Source organism: Pleurodeles waltl, chromosome 8 (assembly GCF_031143425.1).
Source record: "Pleurodeles waltl isolate 20211129_DDA chromosome 8, aPleWal1.hap1.20221129, whole genome shotgun sequence".
In the NCBI taxonomy this organism is placed as follows: domain Eukaryota; kingdom Metazoa; phylum Chordata; class Amphibia; order Caudata; family Salamandridae; genus Pleurodeles; species Pleurodeles waltl.
Genome location: NC_090447.1, coordinates 459,013,997 through 459,033,152, shown reverse-complemented (window position 1 = coordinate 459,033,152; position 19,156 = coordinate 459,013,997). Strand labels below are relative to the sequence as shown.

Below are 19,156 nucleotides of genomic sequence, written 5' to 3'. Positions count from 1 at the left end.
GACTGGACTTTGTGTGCCTTCAATCTTGTGAAGAAATCTCCAAGGGCCTGATTTAGAGCTTGCCTCCTGTTGTTTGAAGTCTCAGGGACAGCAAAGACTTCTCTCCGCCAGCATCTGGAGTCTCTGGAGAGACTCCTGCTCTGACAAGTGGTGCCCTATCCAGTCCCTGGGCCCTTGAAAGGAAAGCTGGTGGAAATCCAAGGAAATCGACTTCGGACTACTCCGGACCGATGCCGCTGCTGAATCCGGTGACGCCGCCTGCACCCGACGCCTTGACCTTCGCTGGAACGCGACGATCTTCGCAGGCCCGATGCCGCTGCAGCCCCGCTGAAGTCCGCGACTCCGTAGAAGTCGCCGCACCACGTCGTGACCGACGCCGCTCGAAGTGCGCGGATTTAACGCTTCGCACAGACGTTGCGATCCCCGACTTCGCGCATCGACTTGTTCTCACCCTTCACCAAAGGTACTGTACTTGGGGGTCTACGTGACTCCGTGTCCGGCGCCGCTGGTGTCGGCTTGTTGGGAACGACTCCGTCACGACGCCGTGTTAACACCTCATCGAAGCATTTTTGTTTCTAAGCGCTATTTTTTAATTTAATCTTTAAAAATTCATAACTTGACTTGTGTATGTCGGATTGTTGTCGTTTTGGTCTTGTTTTGTTTTGATAAATATTTCCTATTTTTCTAAACTGGTGTTGTGTCATTTTGTAGTGTTTTCATTAAGTTACTGTGTGTGTTGGTACAAATACTTTACACCTAGCACTCTGAAGTTAAGCCTACTGCTCTGCCAAGCTACCAAGGGGGTAAGCAGGGGTTAGCTGAGGGTGATTCTCTTTTACCCTGATAGAGTGAGGGTCCTTGCTTGAACAGGGGGTAACCTGACTGTCAACTAGGTTCACTTTTGATGCTTTTCTTGATTCAAAAACTATATCTCCTTAGCAGGAGGAAAATATGAGTAGAAACTCTTTTTACTTGGTGCATTCCTGCACCAGCAATACTTGTATTCACTTGAGGGTGGTAAAACATGGGGATATCAGTCCGTCTGACTTATAATGGGGCTCATATTTTTTCACAGACATTGTATTTTTCCATTGACAGGAAAATTAAAATCTGGCCAATTACTAAGGATCGATTCTGATCCTTTATACTGATTGGATTTATAGCCGGCAATACACCTGATTATGGGTGTGTCTTTTAATGTCTATGGGCATGACCACACTATTCCACCATAAATTTGATGCCTTTACATGAATGAGTCTTTCAGTGTTTTAGTTTATTCATTTTCCACAGGAGAGATTTATTATGTGCATATTAATTTACTAGTTCTAACTTAAAGAGAACAAGATGATAATCAGTGCATGAGATTTGGTTTCTTCATGAGCATGGTAACTTGCAATGAGCGCCTGGGACACTGGAATAAAAGAGTATGGGCCAGATGTATCAAAGAGTTTTGTCCATTCTGTGTCTATGGGAAAATGTGTTTGACATCTGGCCTTATATGCTGTTGACAGATAAATGGAGCATTTTCCTGAGTCTTGCTATTGACATAATGTCTTTGACCCCTCAAATGTAGTGCTTTCATATATGTTTTCAAGAATGGAATAAGAGAACTCTAAGAAATTCTCATAGGATCTCAATCGGCGTTCTTCTGCCTGTCAATAACATTACCAATGCATATATACTAAGGTGGGGTATCACCGGAGGGAGCGGGAGGTAGGCTACAAGTGTAAATGAAATGAACAGTTTAGGATGAACATTAGGGCTGCCAGGCTTGAGATGACTAATGGCGATATTATGGAATCCAGGGTCTCAGGTTCTAATTTAAAGAGCATGAAATTTACACTAAAGTTCATAAGCATCAAAGTTATTTGTTTTGTTTCATATTAGTGCCAAGTTGTGGAAGAACAACATGGCTTTGTGGAGAGCCATACTGAAGGTAACCTTGGAACCCCATTACAGGCATCACGTTAAGTTAAATCTGCATTCCCATATTGCTTTCGCTGGTAAAATATTAATCCACGGTTATGTTTCTGTTGTGAAATATGCAAACTAAAAGCTTAGCTACTCTTGTGGGATTTTCAATTACTGCCTAATCAGTGCTTGATATCATAATGCATAGGTGGGTTTGTGGCTATTTTGTGCTCAACAATATAAGTGAGGGAAGAGCTGAATCATACTCATTGCCCAATGGGCTACTTGAATTCTAAGGAGGTGTTTATTGAGATGGAGCACTTCATTGCTTTTGGCGTTTGTTAAAGACAAAAGATAAGTTAGGATTTATTAGTCCTTAGGCATGAAAGTTTGATCTGCTGTGACTTAATAGATAGTGGTTGAGTCATTTGCACAAAGCAGTTGGTGGATACAGATTCTCATGTTGCATGACAACATTTAAAAAGTAGAAAATTATTGATTGAATGAAGAGTGGATGATGTCTCCACAGTTAGGGATATTCCAATTTGAGCAGACTGAACGTTGCAGTTTCTGATGTGATCTCAGCAAACATCCACATTCTTCTAAAAACTGTGGGCCTGATTTAGAGTTTGGAGGACAGGGTACCCCGCCACAAGCATGATGGAGTGATCTGTCGATCAAAACCTTGGTCCTCCCGATCAGAGAGTAGTCAGGCACTCCATCAGAGAATGTGAACATAAACAGCCTGTAGATCTGTGAGCTTTCAGAACCTAAGTATGGAGAAAACATTTCATATTGCCTCTATATCACCATCCTGAGGTGCACATATCAGAATGATGCATTAATACCTCACCAGTAAATACTGCATACCACAGTATCAGAATTTACTGGGCGTGGTATTATTATCCAGTATTGCGCCAAAGTTATAATAAGGCCCATAGGCTTCCACTCTGCCTTTCATCACACAGTATTAGTACTGATTTGTGTCTCTCCCAGACTTGTATGTGAAAATATTGAGGCCAAGAAAATCGATATGAACTATACTGACTGCACAATATCGACTTCCAGCATATCATCAAGGTAAGCATACTTTGGGGAGTATAGATTTACTATTCAAACTCAACATCAACGTACTTTGACAGTAAGTTGATTGTCAATATTTTGCAGTTGATATAAGTACAGGTAACAAACAGGTCACCTGTAATTGTGCAACTGGTTTTCACTTCATCGCTCATGTTAGAATAAAGTTCTATGCATTCACAAAACTGTAGCTTTCTTCTTTAACTAGCTAACATATGTGTTTTTTTTATTTTATCCTGGTAAACACTACCTTATCACCTCTGTTTTTAGAAAGCCATACTTGCAAGCACAGGAACGTGAAATTACTTTCAATTGTTTTATACCCCTGAGGTATCTGGATGTATATATCATATTTGCCCTTCCCCCCATCTTATGTATTCCCTCAGTTTCTGCCTTACTTACAGTCTGGCAGCTAGTGAGCATGTCAACATGTCAGTGAAAGAATTTACTCAACTTCCCTTTTGGGTGACCAATCACCATGTTTAGAGATCTCAGTAACCATTGAGGTGCCTCCTTTGAAGGCACTGAAAGTTTACTGAACGCCCACCATGTTTAATGTGACTGCTCAGCAAGGGTTTTTTGTTCTTCAAAAACAAACTCACATTCCCATTTCCATTCCCTGGTGGGTATCATCAGGACAAAAATAAGAAGAAACCTTTGTCATAAATAGGATACATGGTATAAGGTCCTTTGAATGATGGCATAGTGGTAGGCCTGAAGTCGCACAAAGGTTTCCGCTGGTAGGACTAGCGGAGCCACAACTGGTGGAAGCAATGTAGCTGCCTGACTTTAAATAGGGCTAGCAGTCTGGGTGTTTTGTGGAGAGGATACTCTGCCATGTTTTTGGTGGCATACCCTGTCCACTAACTGTAAATAAGGCCTCTAGTCTTTTAACCTGTTTTTATATAGCTTTTGAGAGACCTACATTCATTGTACTAGCTCTTCTTCTGACTACCTCTAAACCTTGATTATTCATTTGAAGATGTGGTCTTTTTAAAAACAATTGGACGCCACACCTTATTGTATTCAGTCAAGGTTTTTCTTCACTGTCACAAAGATACAAATGAGAGGTAGACAAGGGCCTCTGCGATCCAGCATTTCACCCAAGCATCTTGACTAATCTTCTGTCTACGTACAGTCACACTTTCCGTATAAGAAAGATAGTTACATAAGTAATTACAAATCCACTCAGCATGCCAAACAGCAATGTTTCCTTTGGCTGCTGTTCATTCTGTTTTTAGAAATCACGTTGTTGGCAAGGGAACGGATTTGAACAGGAACACATTCATCAAGCAGTAATCAGAAACAAAACAAGAAGCCTCTGTAATGATTCTGCTTTCAGATTCTGATCGCCAGTCAGGAAAAATGAATTAACATAAATGAACGGCAGATAAGAAATTATAGGAATGATGCTCTTTTCTTCTTTTATTTGGACTTTTCCTTTACAGAAGGGGAGGCCGCAGATCGCTTGCAATTGTTATCAATGCCACCTACCCTGGGTCCATTTCTTACAGTATGGCTCCTCACATCTCCCTGCCATTGCTGCGGGAAGAGGGCCTTGCTCTGTTGCACTTGGAGCAGGTAAGTTGCATGGCAGCCATCCACATAATGTGACAGGAAGTCTGCAACCAGCTTATGGGTTCTGGAACTTGGTGGCCTGTTACTGTGCCTACTTGTCTTGGGGGAGTTAATACCTTGCCGCAGGCTACTGCATGGCTTAACCACACTAGCAAAGTGGAACCTATACATGATTTTGCCAACCTCTACTTTACACTCCCTAGCCAATGCAGGTATAATTATAATTACTCGAGCTATATGCCATCAGGGCAGACTGTAGGGCTCTTACTCCTACTCCCTTTGGACCCCATTGTAAAAGGGCCTGCAGCCATGTTCCTCAATGCTCATGAGCCACCAGAGCATGGAGTGGGTGTTATCTGGACCCACAACAGCACTGCAGCTCGACAGGCTCGCTAGCTACACCTGCAAAGGAGCTGAGGTCAGATAAGCCATTACGTATATACGTAATTTATATACAGGAGTTGTAAGAGGTTGCTATCACCTGTAGGAACTGCTGTGCCGGGAGTCCCCTCCAGCTAACAATCAACACAAAAGCACTTGGATTCACTCTAAACAAAGATCTTTCCTTCAAGTAACATGTCACCAAGAAAACCAAGACCACATTGCATCAGTTAAGCCATTCCTACACGAAAAAGACTTCAGAACAACTTTAGAACAACCATGCAATGCTTGGTCCTCTCTCACCTAGTTAAAAAAAACTGCACTTACCAGTTTTCCCAACACCACAATCACACCCTTCAAAGGCATCACGCACACAATGACTCATTTCATCAATCTCATTTCATCAAGGGCCTCAAAAAGTTAGACATCTTCAGACCAATATTGGAGAAACTACCCTGCTTCCCCATGAACTTCAAGACTAGTAGCATTGCCTGCATGGTCGTCAGAAACAAAGTTCCCACATAAATATCCAAGACACTAACCTCCTCAGATGGACAGTGCCTCGCCAGAAGCTAGGATGCTGCCCAACTAGAAGCTACAAAATACAAGAAGAAAAAGCCAAGTAGGCAGACCTTCTCCATCGACTCACCTGTAAACTTAAACAAGATCCTCACTGACATAGCAACTCATCCTACCCTTCTACAATTCAGGAAGAAATTCAGGGCTTATATCTTGAAAAAACATTACCTCCTTATGAGCTAGGAACCTGCTCACCACCTTCGTTATTATAAACGATCTTAATAATGGGCTCTTGCACTCTGTTCAGCATGCGGTCTATCGCTAGCTAGGTTCATGCAACATAAATAACTTGTCTCCTCACGAGAATCAGGATCTAAAAAGAAGCATTTTCTCCATGCATCTAGGCCTCTGTATCCTTCCTAGGAAATGGACGTACTCTGGTGCCAGTGAAGAAAGGATTACTGCTGTAAGGATTTAATATCCAAGAAGTCTACCAGCCTGCAAGATGAGCTGCTCCTTGCCTCCATACTTGAGTCGGCTACGGGTGTGACATAGTGCTTATATAACTAACTGAAGGCCGCATGCAGCACAAGCATGTCACACGCTGAGCCAGGGCAAACCCCATGTCAAGGTCGGACCCTTCGGGAACCCATCAGAACCTGGGCTGGAACCACTCTCTTGGCTCGACACTGCAATTATTTCACAACAGAGCTAACAGAGGACATCAGAGTTTTTGGCAAAGACCTGCAAACAGAAGCAACATGTCAGCCATACTCCCCATTTCAGACAAAGAGGAAAGGCATACCTGAGCTCCATTTGCACCTTCCACAAATTGAGACATTGTTAGGTTAAGTTGCCCACATATGAAGAACAGAAAGGGATGATGGAATCAGCCCCTAAGTGACTTACAGCGAACTGGCTTTGAGTTTCAAAACTATTAGCAGATGTATGGTGGCTCTCAAGAGAGGGCAAAAAGCCCAAGGGAAAGATGTAGCACATGTTTTAATTTGAGGGAAAACATTAACACAATGAAAGAATCATTGGAGGGGATACTAAAAGTGTCACAAAATGTGTCATGGAATAGCTAAGTGTGAGAAATTGGGTTACTGGTTGAGTGGTGTGGAACCCCACTCAGGTATCAACGACAATCCTTGTCCTGGTAAACTATAAAAGTAACTAAATTAAGCTGTGCTTAATCCCCGGCAGCTTGGTGCAAAGCAGTTAGGCTTAACTTAATGGTAATGCTTAAAGTATTTATGAAGCACACAAACAGTAATAAAGTGAACACACAACAGAAGAAAATTCCAAACCAATTTAGAAATATAGAGTACATTTTAATAAGTAGAATGATATCAGAACAAAAAATATTCAATCAGTAGAAATTGAAATATTAAATTTTGAAGCTTTTAGTGAAAATCGTGCCTAAAAGCATAAAGTGCCACTCACGGTCATCTGGTTGTGGTGGTCCAGGATAAAGTCACAAGTTCAGGCCTACCATGATGGAACACAGATCGGATACACAGACCAGGTAAGTCCCACTGAGGAGTTACCTTCTGACTCACATGCAAAGAGTTCTGTTAGTGGTGGATGAGGCCACCAGGAGCAGGAAGAGCATCGCAGATGGCTCTTGCTTTAGAGCATAGAACAGGCCGGGCGTCATGGACGGTTGTTGCTGCATCGTTGCACTGGCAATCCCCATGGGCCATCGTTGCTGTAGCACGGACTGCAGATCTTGCATTGCTAGTCGTCGCTAGCGGTTGCTGTAGCGCAAAGAGCAGGTCTCACCGGAGCTTCGCAGGCAACATAGTCTTGACACGAAGGGGCCCATCCTCAGTCATGAAGAGCCCAAACTTCAGCAATTCACCTCTTCTTCTTTGCAGGAGCTCAGACTGATGCCAGCCAAGAGTCCAGGACCTGGGCTGCATCACTTGGGGATCTGGAACTCTATCAGAAGTACTAACAACATACTTGTGCATTACTCCCACAGGTCTTTGCAGCCAAACACATGATTTGACTGAGTTGTACAGATGGAGTACCAAGGGGCCCACAGATGTGATTGGTTTGCTGCAAAGGAGAAAAACGTTGCGCCCTACATGACAGGACTCGTGGACTCTGTCCTGAGCCCTGAAATTTTGGATAAAAATTGATGTAAGGGGGCAGGGTAAGCATACCCTCACCTTACACCTTCTGGGGCCCAAAATATAATAGAAACAAAATAGAAAATGTCATCACTGGGTGCGGGCCCCTCAGACCCCTGCGGTCCTGCGGGAGTCCCACAGGACAAAAAAAACCCTACTACGCACAGCCTTCACCCTGTCTAGAGGTCTTTGCAGAGAGGTCAGTCCTTCACCAATCCAAAAAAACACTAAACGCTACCATGCACAACTTTTGACCTGAATAGAGGTATAGTGATCTATGCAGAGAGGCCAGCCCTTTACCAAACCCTACTTCGCACAGCCTTTGCCCTGCCAAAGGCCATGTGTGGCTTGGAGCCTGTAGCTCGTGGGGAGTTGGATGTAGTGCCTGGCTGAAGGCCATGTTTGGTGGGATGTCAGTCACCTGCATTGGGCTGGGTGCAAGGCCTGGCCACCAGCCAGGTCCAGATACAAACCATGCGTCATGCATGGTGAAAGATCATGCTGAGTGGACGGGGTCACCCAACCCAGGGTGTTGGATGCTGGGCCTGGGCCAACCACACGCTGTGCATGACCAAAGGCTTTATACCCCAGGAAGAGGTCAGCCTTTCGCTGTGGGTGGGTACACACTCGCCATGCACTGCTGTTGACCTCATAAGTTACATAACTTATGGCACATTCTATGGTATTATTGATAACATAACTGATTACATCTGAAATGAAATCCTTAATTACATCACTGTGCAAGGCAAGTGCACAAGTTATGGTTACTTGATTTAACTATAAATGGTGACTTTCAGTGTTTTTGTGTTTAAAATTGTATGTTTTAACTTACACTTAAACCTGATGTAATTTAAGATATTTTATCAGACATAACTATGGCATCACTTTAACCTTCAGTAAATCTATCTATCCATCTATCTATCTATCTATCTATCTATCTATCTATCTATCTATCTATCTATCTATCTATCAATCTTTTTTCACTTAAAAAAACAAAAGTTATAGGGGTAAAGTATTTAAAACAAATAGAAATTAACTGAAAAATAAAAAGGTTAAAAGGTTAAAAGGTTAAAGTGACATTATAGTTGGGTGTTTTAAAACGTTAGTTTTTACATCACTACACCACCTAACATCACATCACTTTAACCTTTATTTTTTTAGTGAATTTCTAGGTTTTTTTTTAAACATGAAGCAAGATCTTATTACCATGTCTTATTATAGCATCACTTTAACGTGTGATTTTCTTCATTGAATTTCTAGGGTGTTTTTTAACATAAGGTCTTATTACTACTCCTAGCCATAACATCACATTAAAGTCTGGCTTTCTTCAGAGAACTTCTGGGGTGTTGTGATCATATTCATCCAACTTTCAAATGTGGGTGCCAGTGGGTTGGCCACAGGGCCCATCCTGCAGCGTTGCCCTGCACCCAACAAACCACAAGTGGCGTGCCCCCTCCCCACACATGACCTTTGGTTGTGTGAGGCATTAGGGTTAGGCACAGGGCCTGGCCTGTGGTCAGACCCTGGGCCCAAACCCCACGATTGGCAAACCCCCTGCCACGCACTGCCTTGATCCATGCATGGCAGCAGGTTGGGCGCAGGACCTGGCCCCATAAGCAGAATGGATGTTGTTTTTGTGTATTTTTTGCATTTTTTCATATTTTTTTTGTTTTTGTTTTTTTTTATATGCAGCTTTCAACTACTGCTTTAGTATATTTTATATTTTAGATATAATTTTATTTTTTTGTTTTTTCCTATTTTTTTACAGTTTCAATTACTGTTTTGTAAATTGTTTTTGATATTGTTTTATTTTTTTTAATACTTTTTTATGACTTCTATTATTTTTCACACTTGTTTCTGTGTTCTGTTACTGATGCTGTTTCATGGACCTTGCACATATTCTTCTGTTAACTTTACCATGGGCCACAGCTTTATGAACGTGTTTGCAGTGTATCCTTAAATGCTGCATGTTGTCATAATTTTCTTCTACTTCTTGCAGCATTTCCTCAGGAGCAGTTGGCTGTCTTTCTACCATTTTCTTCTTTTATACCTCTGCACGAGTTATGCTGTTTGGATGCATAGCATTCAGGTAGTTCCACATTACAGTGGTTCCAATTAAATACTAGCCAGTCTTCCCTCTGTGGAACAACTTCCAGCACAAAGTGCACATCATGTGCTGCACACTTATTTTTATTTGACAGCTGGAAAGTCAAGTCACTGGCCTTGCTTCATGTGAAGTTGCAGTAGTGCTTGGGTGAACACTGACTCTAATGGTGGGGTGAGAACTTGGGGTTGTGTAGGCGCTCAGGATCATAAATGGCACAGATTCAATTCAAACATTAATGAGAGCAAAAGAAAGAAAGGGTGCCAGCATAAGGGAACACACCCATCCCTTACAGGTTAAAACAACCCAACAAACAATGGTACAGAGTGCGGCACACCTAACAAACACTTATTTAAACATATAAAAATTCAATAAGTAATTTAGAGGGAATCAAATGTCCACTTTTAATGTACGTTTGAAAAGTCCATTATTATTTGATAATTTGAATAGTTTTCTCATATGTTTGAAAACATCTCCATAATAGTATAACTCAAGCCATGTTTGAAAACACCTCCATAGTGGTACAACTCAAGCCAACACGTCTTTCGTCATGGGAAATCCTCGTTCGAATCCCAAACGACTTCTTCAGGGCTCCTAATTTATAGGATTGACCAACTTTATACGTCAACAACAGTGTTCATCAAATTCGATCTGGTAAGTAAGTTGTCGACTGAACTCCTTTATCACAGGGTCCACATCCTACAGACGCGAGACATTGGAGTCGCGCACTCGCGTCTCCTTGCTCCTCGGTATTTGAGCATAGTGCGAATTTACCCTAAATGCGATCTGGAAGGTCGAGAATTGTTTATATACCTGATATTTGCTGATGTGTGGGTCGATCACTCATTGGATATGGAAAATCGTGCCTATTAGGATGTGGACCCTGTGATAAAGGAGTTCAGTCGACAACTTACTTACCAGATCGAATTTGATGAACACTGTTTGTTGACGTATAAAGTTGGTCAATCCTATAAATTAGGAGCCCTGAAGAAGTCGTTTGGGATTCGAACGAAGATTTCCCATGACGAAACACGTGTTGGCTTGAGTTGTACCACTATGGAGGTGTTTTCAAACAAGGCTTGAGTTATACCATTATGGAGATGTTTTCAAACATATGAGAAAACTATTCAAATTATCAAATAATAATGGACTTTTCAAACGTACATTAAAAGTGGACATTTGATTCCCTCGAAATTACTTATTGAATTTTTATGTTTAAATAAGTGTTTGTTAGGTGTGCCGCACTCTGTACCCTTGGGTGAACACTGACACCATCATCTTGAAATGGTGTGCCCTGCATAGGCCTGGTGGATGATGCACTTGGTGTTTGTTAGTCTCCATTTTTGTCTGAGGCCACGATGGATTTGGATTGTATTTACTGCAAACAAGCTCTGCTAAACACCAATCCAGTAATGGTGGTTAGTAAAATCATTTGAGATTGTTTCTAAAGGGTGTGAGCTTTTTTAGTAGTGTCTACTACACCCACGTGTGGGTCTCTTGTATCGGAGTTTTTCAGTATTACTATTCCAGAGGGGCAGAATAGAGTCTCTGTACAAATCATGATATGCAAGATCAGCATTGGGAATTCCCCAGAGAAATGTCAAAGAAGTACTCTTTTGGAAGCTCTCTATGTGCACACATATGAGACATGTGTGGCCTCATATGTGGAAATATATGAGGTATTACCACAGGAAGAAACTAATCTCTGCAAATCGCAAGCGAGATGAAGAAGAAGGTACTTGGAAATTCACAGCTTCTCTAGGCACAATCCATGCTGAGGACACCACACCCGATGTTGCGGTTACCTTGAGACACCATTATATTGTATAGACTGCAACAAATGTGTATCTACAGGAAACCAGAGTACAAACGGAACCAATGAAAAACCATTATAATATATGGACTGCTGCAAATTTGTATCTGCATGAGAGTACAGTATAGAAGGCAGAGACAGGTTGTGCATTAAGACCCCTTTACCCCTTTTTAGTTCAATACAAAAACAGACAAAATAAAGTGTCTTCCATTTGGCTCGGTGGGAGGGAAGTGCCAGGGGATCCCTATTCTGCCCCTTTACATGATTTGTTTATTTCTCCAGCAGGACTCCCCAAACCTTAAACGGCAGTCACAATATTTCTCTTCATTGTGCTGCCAGACAATCAGATCTCTTGATCCCTCAGGACTGGTGCCGGTCTGGCTGGGCCAAAGGGGCAAAGAGGAAAAAAAGTAAGGAGATAAAATGCAAAAATCCAAGCATCACAGAAGGGGGGAAAGGTCAAAATAGAGCTCCTAAACCTTGCCTGCTGCGATTAGGCAGAGAAGACAAAGTTTCTAGGGTTTGGAGCTCCATGTGGCCATGGAAGCTCTGCCATGGAAGGCAGTCTGAGATTAGACGCTTATTGCTGTTTTGCCATTTCTCTCACTCACTGAGGAGTCCTTATTCATGAATTCGTGAACTGGAGCTAGAGTTTACTATGTTGTAGCCCTTACATATTTCAACATGGCAGCATTGTGATCACAGCACATTTTCCAGTTTCATCCTTGACCTGATTGTCTCAGACCTTCACCTATCTAGTATTTTTTGCTGGAACATCCATGAACATACCAAGTTTCTCTGTCTCTAGCTTTTCTTCACACTGCCCTGATGATTAGTCCGTATCAGTAAGGGATTGAAACACTGTTAATCATAGCTTTATTTTTTAACACAAACTTTATTGCATTGTTTTCTTAGGAGTGACAGAATTACATCATAATAATATACAGACTTAACACTATACTCAGCAGGACAGAATATAACTCAGCAGGACAGAACACAACAATTTTTAAAGCAGACCAAGCTACATTCACTCAGTTTGCATACTAGTGACAATGTAATTTAATTTAAACAAACATTCCCTCTCTTATCCCTACTTTGTACCAAATGATGCCACCTTTAATGATTGAGATTATTATGGAGCGCTGTGTAGGGAGTGTCATAGGATACAATGTGCATTATTATACAACATACTATTGTGATGCCACCATCGTTATAAAAGCTGACTCACGGGCAGGGCCCATCTAACTTGAGTCGAATATAATGGGGTGTTGTAGGCTGTTGTTGTACTGTGGGGGGCCAGAGCCTACTACCTAGCTCCCCCAGGACAATTGTTCTAGAAGTCTACACTTGTTACTCCAACTCCGTGTCCTCACCCTGTCCTTTGAACTGTTCCAACAATGTATTCCACTCTAGTGATACGGGTTTCTTGCTTAATCCTCTGTACTCTTCTCTACGTAAAGCCCAACTTTCAGCTAGACCTCAGATGGCAACCTCCTCCCGCCACTGTGTCACTAGTGGAGGCTGCTGGGACTCCCAACCTTGTGTTATCAGTCTCTTTGTGAATAGTACGGCCAAGTTTGTGAAGTGTGTTGTCACTGTAGAGCTTTGGGGCCAGGGATGTAAGCCTAGTATACACGGTTCCAGTGTATGCCAATGGTTCTGTCCGGTTAGGTCTGCCAATGCTGTTGCTATGCCTGTCCAATAGGCGGCTAGGGAACGACAGTTCCATAACATATGTACTAAGTCTGCATCCACCTCATGACATCAGGGGCAAGTTGCAGACGCCGTGGGGAACATTTTGTTAATCCTATGTGGGGTCAGGTATGTTCTACGTAGTATGGAGAATTGAATACATTTGAATCTCGAGTTACACAAGTCTTTTCTCCGTTGATCATACCCTGAGGGCTCATAAATGAAATCATTCATTGTACTTATTTCGGCTGTATGGATGTACACCATGTGTTATGCACAGGAACTAGTTTTTATCACAATATATATTTCATGTGAGTACTAAGCGCTTTTGTCATGAATATTTATAGAGAGTCTTGATTATATATGATTGTGATAAATATATCTATTTAACAAGACATTCTCATTAATAGATACTGCTTTCTGCAGCATCACAGGAAAACTCACCCACCACAGTCTACTGCATTCTAGGGACTCAAACACACTACACTGCATTTTGGAGTACAAACACAATAAAATGCAATGTGTGAGCAAGTCAGTGCCCCACTACACTGACCAGCATCCTAGGAACACTAAACCAAGACTCTGCTGCTTCCTAGGTTCACTAAATCACCACACAGCAAACTAGGGATACACACCGACAGCACTGCATTGCAGCCCAGAAACAATGCAAAATCAACTGCTCACTGTATTGGTCTGGCAGTCAACATGGTGGATACTTGATGGAGAGCTCCAATTCCCTTCCCCACAATCCAACGTGACCATGGAACCATCGGGCCCTTACATGAATCAATGCCAGTGCCAGCATATCCCTGGTGGAGGCGACGTATTAGTGCATTGAGGTGTGCCACACTCTGCCCCCAAAGGATGGCCGTGAGGAGCGGAGGGTGATTTCCTACTCTCACGCCTCAATGATCCTGACGCTCAGAAAGCATGGGTCAAGCCCAGCGCTGTGGGATTCGGTGCCTCCGGGACATGGGGCTCAACCAGGTTTTGGAGACAGCTGCCCCTTTCTGAGGCCTATATTGGAAAGACTGATGTGCCACTAGCCACAGGGCCAGGGCGAGGCCTAGGTTAGAAAACAGAGGAGGCAGCCCATTCAACGATCAACCACTTGGGCTGAGGTTGGGCCCCAGAGCCCTGAGGTGGGTGTGGGCGGCAAGCAGTTGCATGTCAGAGTATACAACTATCTGGCTAAGTTGTGGCGGATGTGCAAAGCTCCACTGGCTGCATGCTGGCTCTGCAATGATGTGGAGGGCACTTTCCTATGAGCAGTGTTGGAATACCCAGCCAATGACTCTTTCTGGAGTACAATACACATACACCTGGAGAGGATACTTCCCACTGGACCATCGTGCTGCAGTGCTGGATAATATCGATGGCTGGGATGGTGGCCGGAGTACAAGCCTGCTAGTCAGACTTGGATACCTAATCTCTAAAAGGAACATAGGTAGGCACTAACGAAACACATCCCCTCAGACCTTCGGTTAATGGAAGGGTGGCATGGACAGATGTGCCCAGCAGAAGAAAACTATTTACAAGGCCAGAAGGTGCCCGATGAAGTACGAGAGAATTTGGTCCCCGAGGACATAGTACAGCTAGGCCGGAGTCCCTAATTTGTGGTGAGGGGGACTCCCAGGAATGGGTGCTTGGTGTGGTACTGTGGGATGTCTGGCCCGGTGGCTGTTGGTGGTGGGAAGAGGGTGGGTTAGCAGAGATGGTGGTGGTGCCTGTGGGTAGGCAGATGTGGTTGGGATAGTGTATGGGTACACCTGTTGTTTGTATAGTTTGGTAATACACTGTTTCATTCAGTGTGAAACACTAATAAAATGCTTTATCAAGAAAACAAATCTGCCCTGTGTCCTAGAGACACACACTCACCACTAAGCATCCTAAGGATTCTAATATGCTACATTTTTAAAACATATATTATTGGTTCTAATATCAACTTTGACGTAGTAATATCATAGTCTTCAGCAATCTGAACTGTGCCAGACAGCAATTAAAAACATGTCATTTGGTATACAATTTCAGTGCTAACCTGCATCTGTTAATACACAGCATAATACAATAACGAACTAAATAACAAACCACTGTGTGTTGGGGGTCTGGAGGATCAGTTCATGGACGTCAATTCACCGAAATACCAGTGGTATCGAAAGTGACAACACATGCCCTTTGACCCCCCACTTTCACTCATACACACATACTTACACATACATACAAATTCACACTTACATACACTCCCATATAAACACACTCTCACCTGCAAGTAGGCACACAACATACACTTAAAACCACTTTTTACTTACTTCCTCAGCTGCCATAGAAGGGCATATTCTAGCGTATTGTACTCCATTTTTATTGCACTAGTATTGAAAATTACATTATTATTATTCACTATTAGTGTAATAAGAAATTGACAGAAAACAGAGTGGAGCTCGAACTGACGTTTATAAGCTGCCCATGTGTTCCTGGCACTGAATTTGCCGCCTCTGGGGCTAGGGTTGCAAAGGCAGTGTCAGGGGTTGCAGTTGCGACCCCTGGTGACCCCTAAATGGCGTCCACTGATCAATTCAGTATGCATTAGTGGTTTTCATCATAATCGCCAAAGATTGTAGCTTGTATCAGTTGTGAGTAGTATCTGGAAAGTGATAGTGCGTACACCTCCAACTTGCTATTGTTCTCTTATTTATTATTATGGCATTTGCCAAGGATCTTTTCATTATGCAGCGACCAGTATCTAATATTAATTGACAGTCGACCATCAAGGGTTCCTGTCATCTAATATTTCCTAAAACAGCTTAAAAAAGGGAAACCAGTGTGTGACCTAATTCTGCAAGTGAAGGCTGGACTGTAGAGGGAGAAACAGAAAAAGCACAAATTGTAAAGGATACGTAGAGGTGATAGCAGTTTAAAAAGAAAATGAAGTCAGGAAAAGGTTTGAAGAGGGAATGCCAGAAAACATAAATAAAAAATTGAACTAGAGAAAGAAGGAAATAGAAAGGGGAAAGAATGGGACATTTAACACACAGACACACGCACACACACACACACGCATATATATATATATATATATATATATATATATATATATATATATATATATATAGGCGCCGGAAGTAGAGGTGCAGCGGGTGCTGCAGCACCCCAAAATAACCATGCTGGGGTTCAGAAGGTGAACTAACAATAAAAATGCCTTTAAATGTTATTATTATCGTGTCAAATTTGCTGTGCGTTCAAAGACAGAGGCCAAATGTGAGGCTATGCCTTTTGACAAATTGCTGCTTATTCTTTTAACAAGGAGATAGATGTTTAATTTTCTTTGTCTTACTGCAAAGTTAGAGGATTTTGTAAAGGGACCTATCAGACAATCTTGCTGGGAACCAGGCAGTATGAGGAAAGCCTGTAGGACGTCAGCTTTATTTAAAACACCACATTTAAGTTTAATGTAAAATAGCTACAAATATTTCATAATATCTCAGCAGTTAGGGAAGCACAAATGAAGAACATTGTTTTGAAATTCTGAAGTGACATGGAAACAAAGATTTTGATAGGGTCATAATAAATCGATACGCTTTACTTAGTGATGTGAAAATAGTAATCAGTTGCTTCAGACCGATTTCCTCACATTATCATCCCTGCACTATATGGTTTTATTGATAAAACTGGGGGCAAGAGCAACTTTTGTGGCCATGTCAGTGGAAAATATGCTGTTTGTAAATGATGGTGCATTATCACACCATACTTTAGTTATGTATGTGTGACAGTGAAATACATTATCCGTAGGCAGAATGCATGCGAAGGGCTTGAGGGGCAGTGGAAAGGGACAGGCATTCAGATTGGTAGGGCTACTAAACTAGGGAAAACACTGTATTTTGTACACTTGCCAACATTACTGAAGACTTTCAAAACAGATAAAGGGAGCAAGTGTGTGCGTTTTAATTGTGTGTAAAAATTCCTGGTGAAATCCGGCAGACACTTCACCATACCTGACTGAAAGCCCCCCTAACCCAACTTTTTACCAGAAAGTAAATGTATTATGAGGGGGAGGGGTGACACCCCATACACCGCCCCCGAGAAGCTTCGCCCCTGAAAACTGACGCCAGCACCCCTAATTTGAAACTTGTTCCAGCACCACTGAACGTATATGCACACACACGTGTGCGGAAAATCTTAACACTTGCCTATTATAGGTAGTCTTATCAGTTTTCTCCGTGGCCCTTAATGTGCCCCCTTTTAAAATAACTTCTAAAGCCCCCACTGAGTTCACTGCTATGTAAAGCGCGAATGTTCTTTCTTTTTGCAATAAAAATTGACGTCTTTACCTGTATAATGTCCTCACGTACCTTCAAATTCCTTGCAAATAATAAGTGCCTTCTCCTTGGCATACTACTGATAAAAAAGCACGACTGCACAGCAGCAAACACAAATATATTTTTTTAAATCACAAAACGCATCCCCGTCGTTTCACCAATATACTTGTATACCTTAGCTTCTTCCACTGTAAGAATGTAAAATTAAGTACAAAACGATGCCATTAACTCAATATTGTGAAAACGCCAGGCTTACTGGCTTTGTCACTACTTGCTTTCTCTGTGTTCCTTTAATATAAGTGATGTGCAGATGTTTTCTAGGCCACCTCAGACAATATCCTTAAATTAGCGTAGGAGACGTTTACATTTATGGTGCACACATCTTGTCCCACAGCAGCGGGTCTTCTTTACTGAGACCACCACATTCGAAAATCAAGTTTTCAAAAGTGTTCGTTTTGAATTGCTAGGGAACCCCCTGAAACACCAAAGAGAAATTATTTATAGTATCTGTTTTTGCTATCCAATGCGGTAGAATCAAGGATATTCATTTGCCTTAGACATTATTAACTTCTCTTGTAGTCTTATAGCTTTTACGACAACTTGCCAAACAAATATCATCACGCTAAATCTCAAGCCTTCTAGCTCACGCTGTTAGTGACGCAGTACACCTTGCAAGCCAGCCCGGGGTCAGCCCTTACCTGCCGGTGCTGCGGTGGGCAGGTGTGCCGGGGCTCCGCTGCACGCAGCTACCGCTGCTGCTGTCCGCAGAGGCGATGCGCGGGGAGGAGGAGCCGCCCGCCCCACCGCCGCCGCTCTGCCCGCATCGCCTTTCCCCCGCCTGCGAGAGGCAGTAAACGGGTGGGGGGCTGCTGCGGTTCATGGCGCGGGAGGAGGTAGCCTGGCAGTAGAACGGCGGGCTTTGGGGCGGACGGTGCAAAGGAGCCGCTGCTGCGTGCCGCGGTGCTCTCTCACTTCCTCCAGTGCCGGGAGGGTAGCAGCGGTGAGGTGGTTGTCTGTGTTCTGCACTGGCTGCTTCGTCCTCCGCGTGCACAGCACACGCTTGTTCACTGCAGCTCTTTTCAGGGCTGAGCTGACCTCTTCTGCTAGAATCGCTAGTGTTTGCTCAGCTGCAAGGCCCTAGTGCTGGCGGCGCCTTGCTCTTATCTGTGGCCCAGTGGCTGGCGCCCCACTGCACACAGGCATGCTTCTTGTGGCTCTAAGGCTCCTGCTGGCACCTAGCTCTAATGCGCCTATATTATGTTTGAGATGCAACAATTTAACGTTTCACCTTGGCCCTGCTCCCTAGGTAGATAACTAGCTCTGCTTCCATAGACGCGTGGCTATATACAGGTGACTAATTCTGAGGTATGGCCTGTTTCATTGTGCAACGCATTGAGTCTGTTACACCCATCAAAGGTGCACTATATTTTCCTTACCAGCTAGTGCTGTAACATAGCTCTGATAGTATGGCCCTATATCTTGTACAGGTACTGACTTCAGTGGCACATGGTGGGTGCAGGTCCCTAAATTTAATTACATGGTCATATGAAGAGTCCAGGTTGCCACCTCTAATCGAATGGCTCAAAGGCTATTGGAGGTAGCTAGCTCTAATTGAATTGCTAATTGG

At 42.9% G+C, this 19,156-nt stretch overlaps 1 protein-coding gene across 1 annotated transcript in view; it reads right to left on the bottom strand.

The window, feature by feature from the left end:
* Positions 1-18,695, bottom strand: part of NPAS2 (neuronal PAS domain protein 2) — a 611,171-nt gene extending 592,476 nt beyond the window's left edge. The window contains exon 1 of the mRNA XM_069204404.1: positions 18,228-18,695. Within this exon, the coding sequence (XP_069060505.1) occupies positions 18,228-18,409 (182 nt within the window). The 5' untranslated portion in view covers positions 18,410-18,695. The remainder of the gene's footprint in view (positions 1-18,227) is intronic.
* Positions 18,696-19,156: the final 461 nt, after the last annotated feature.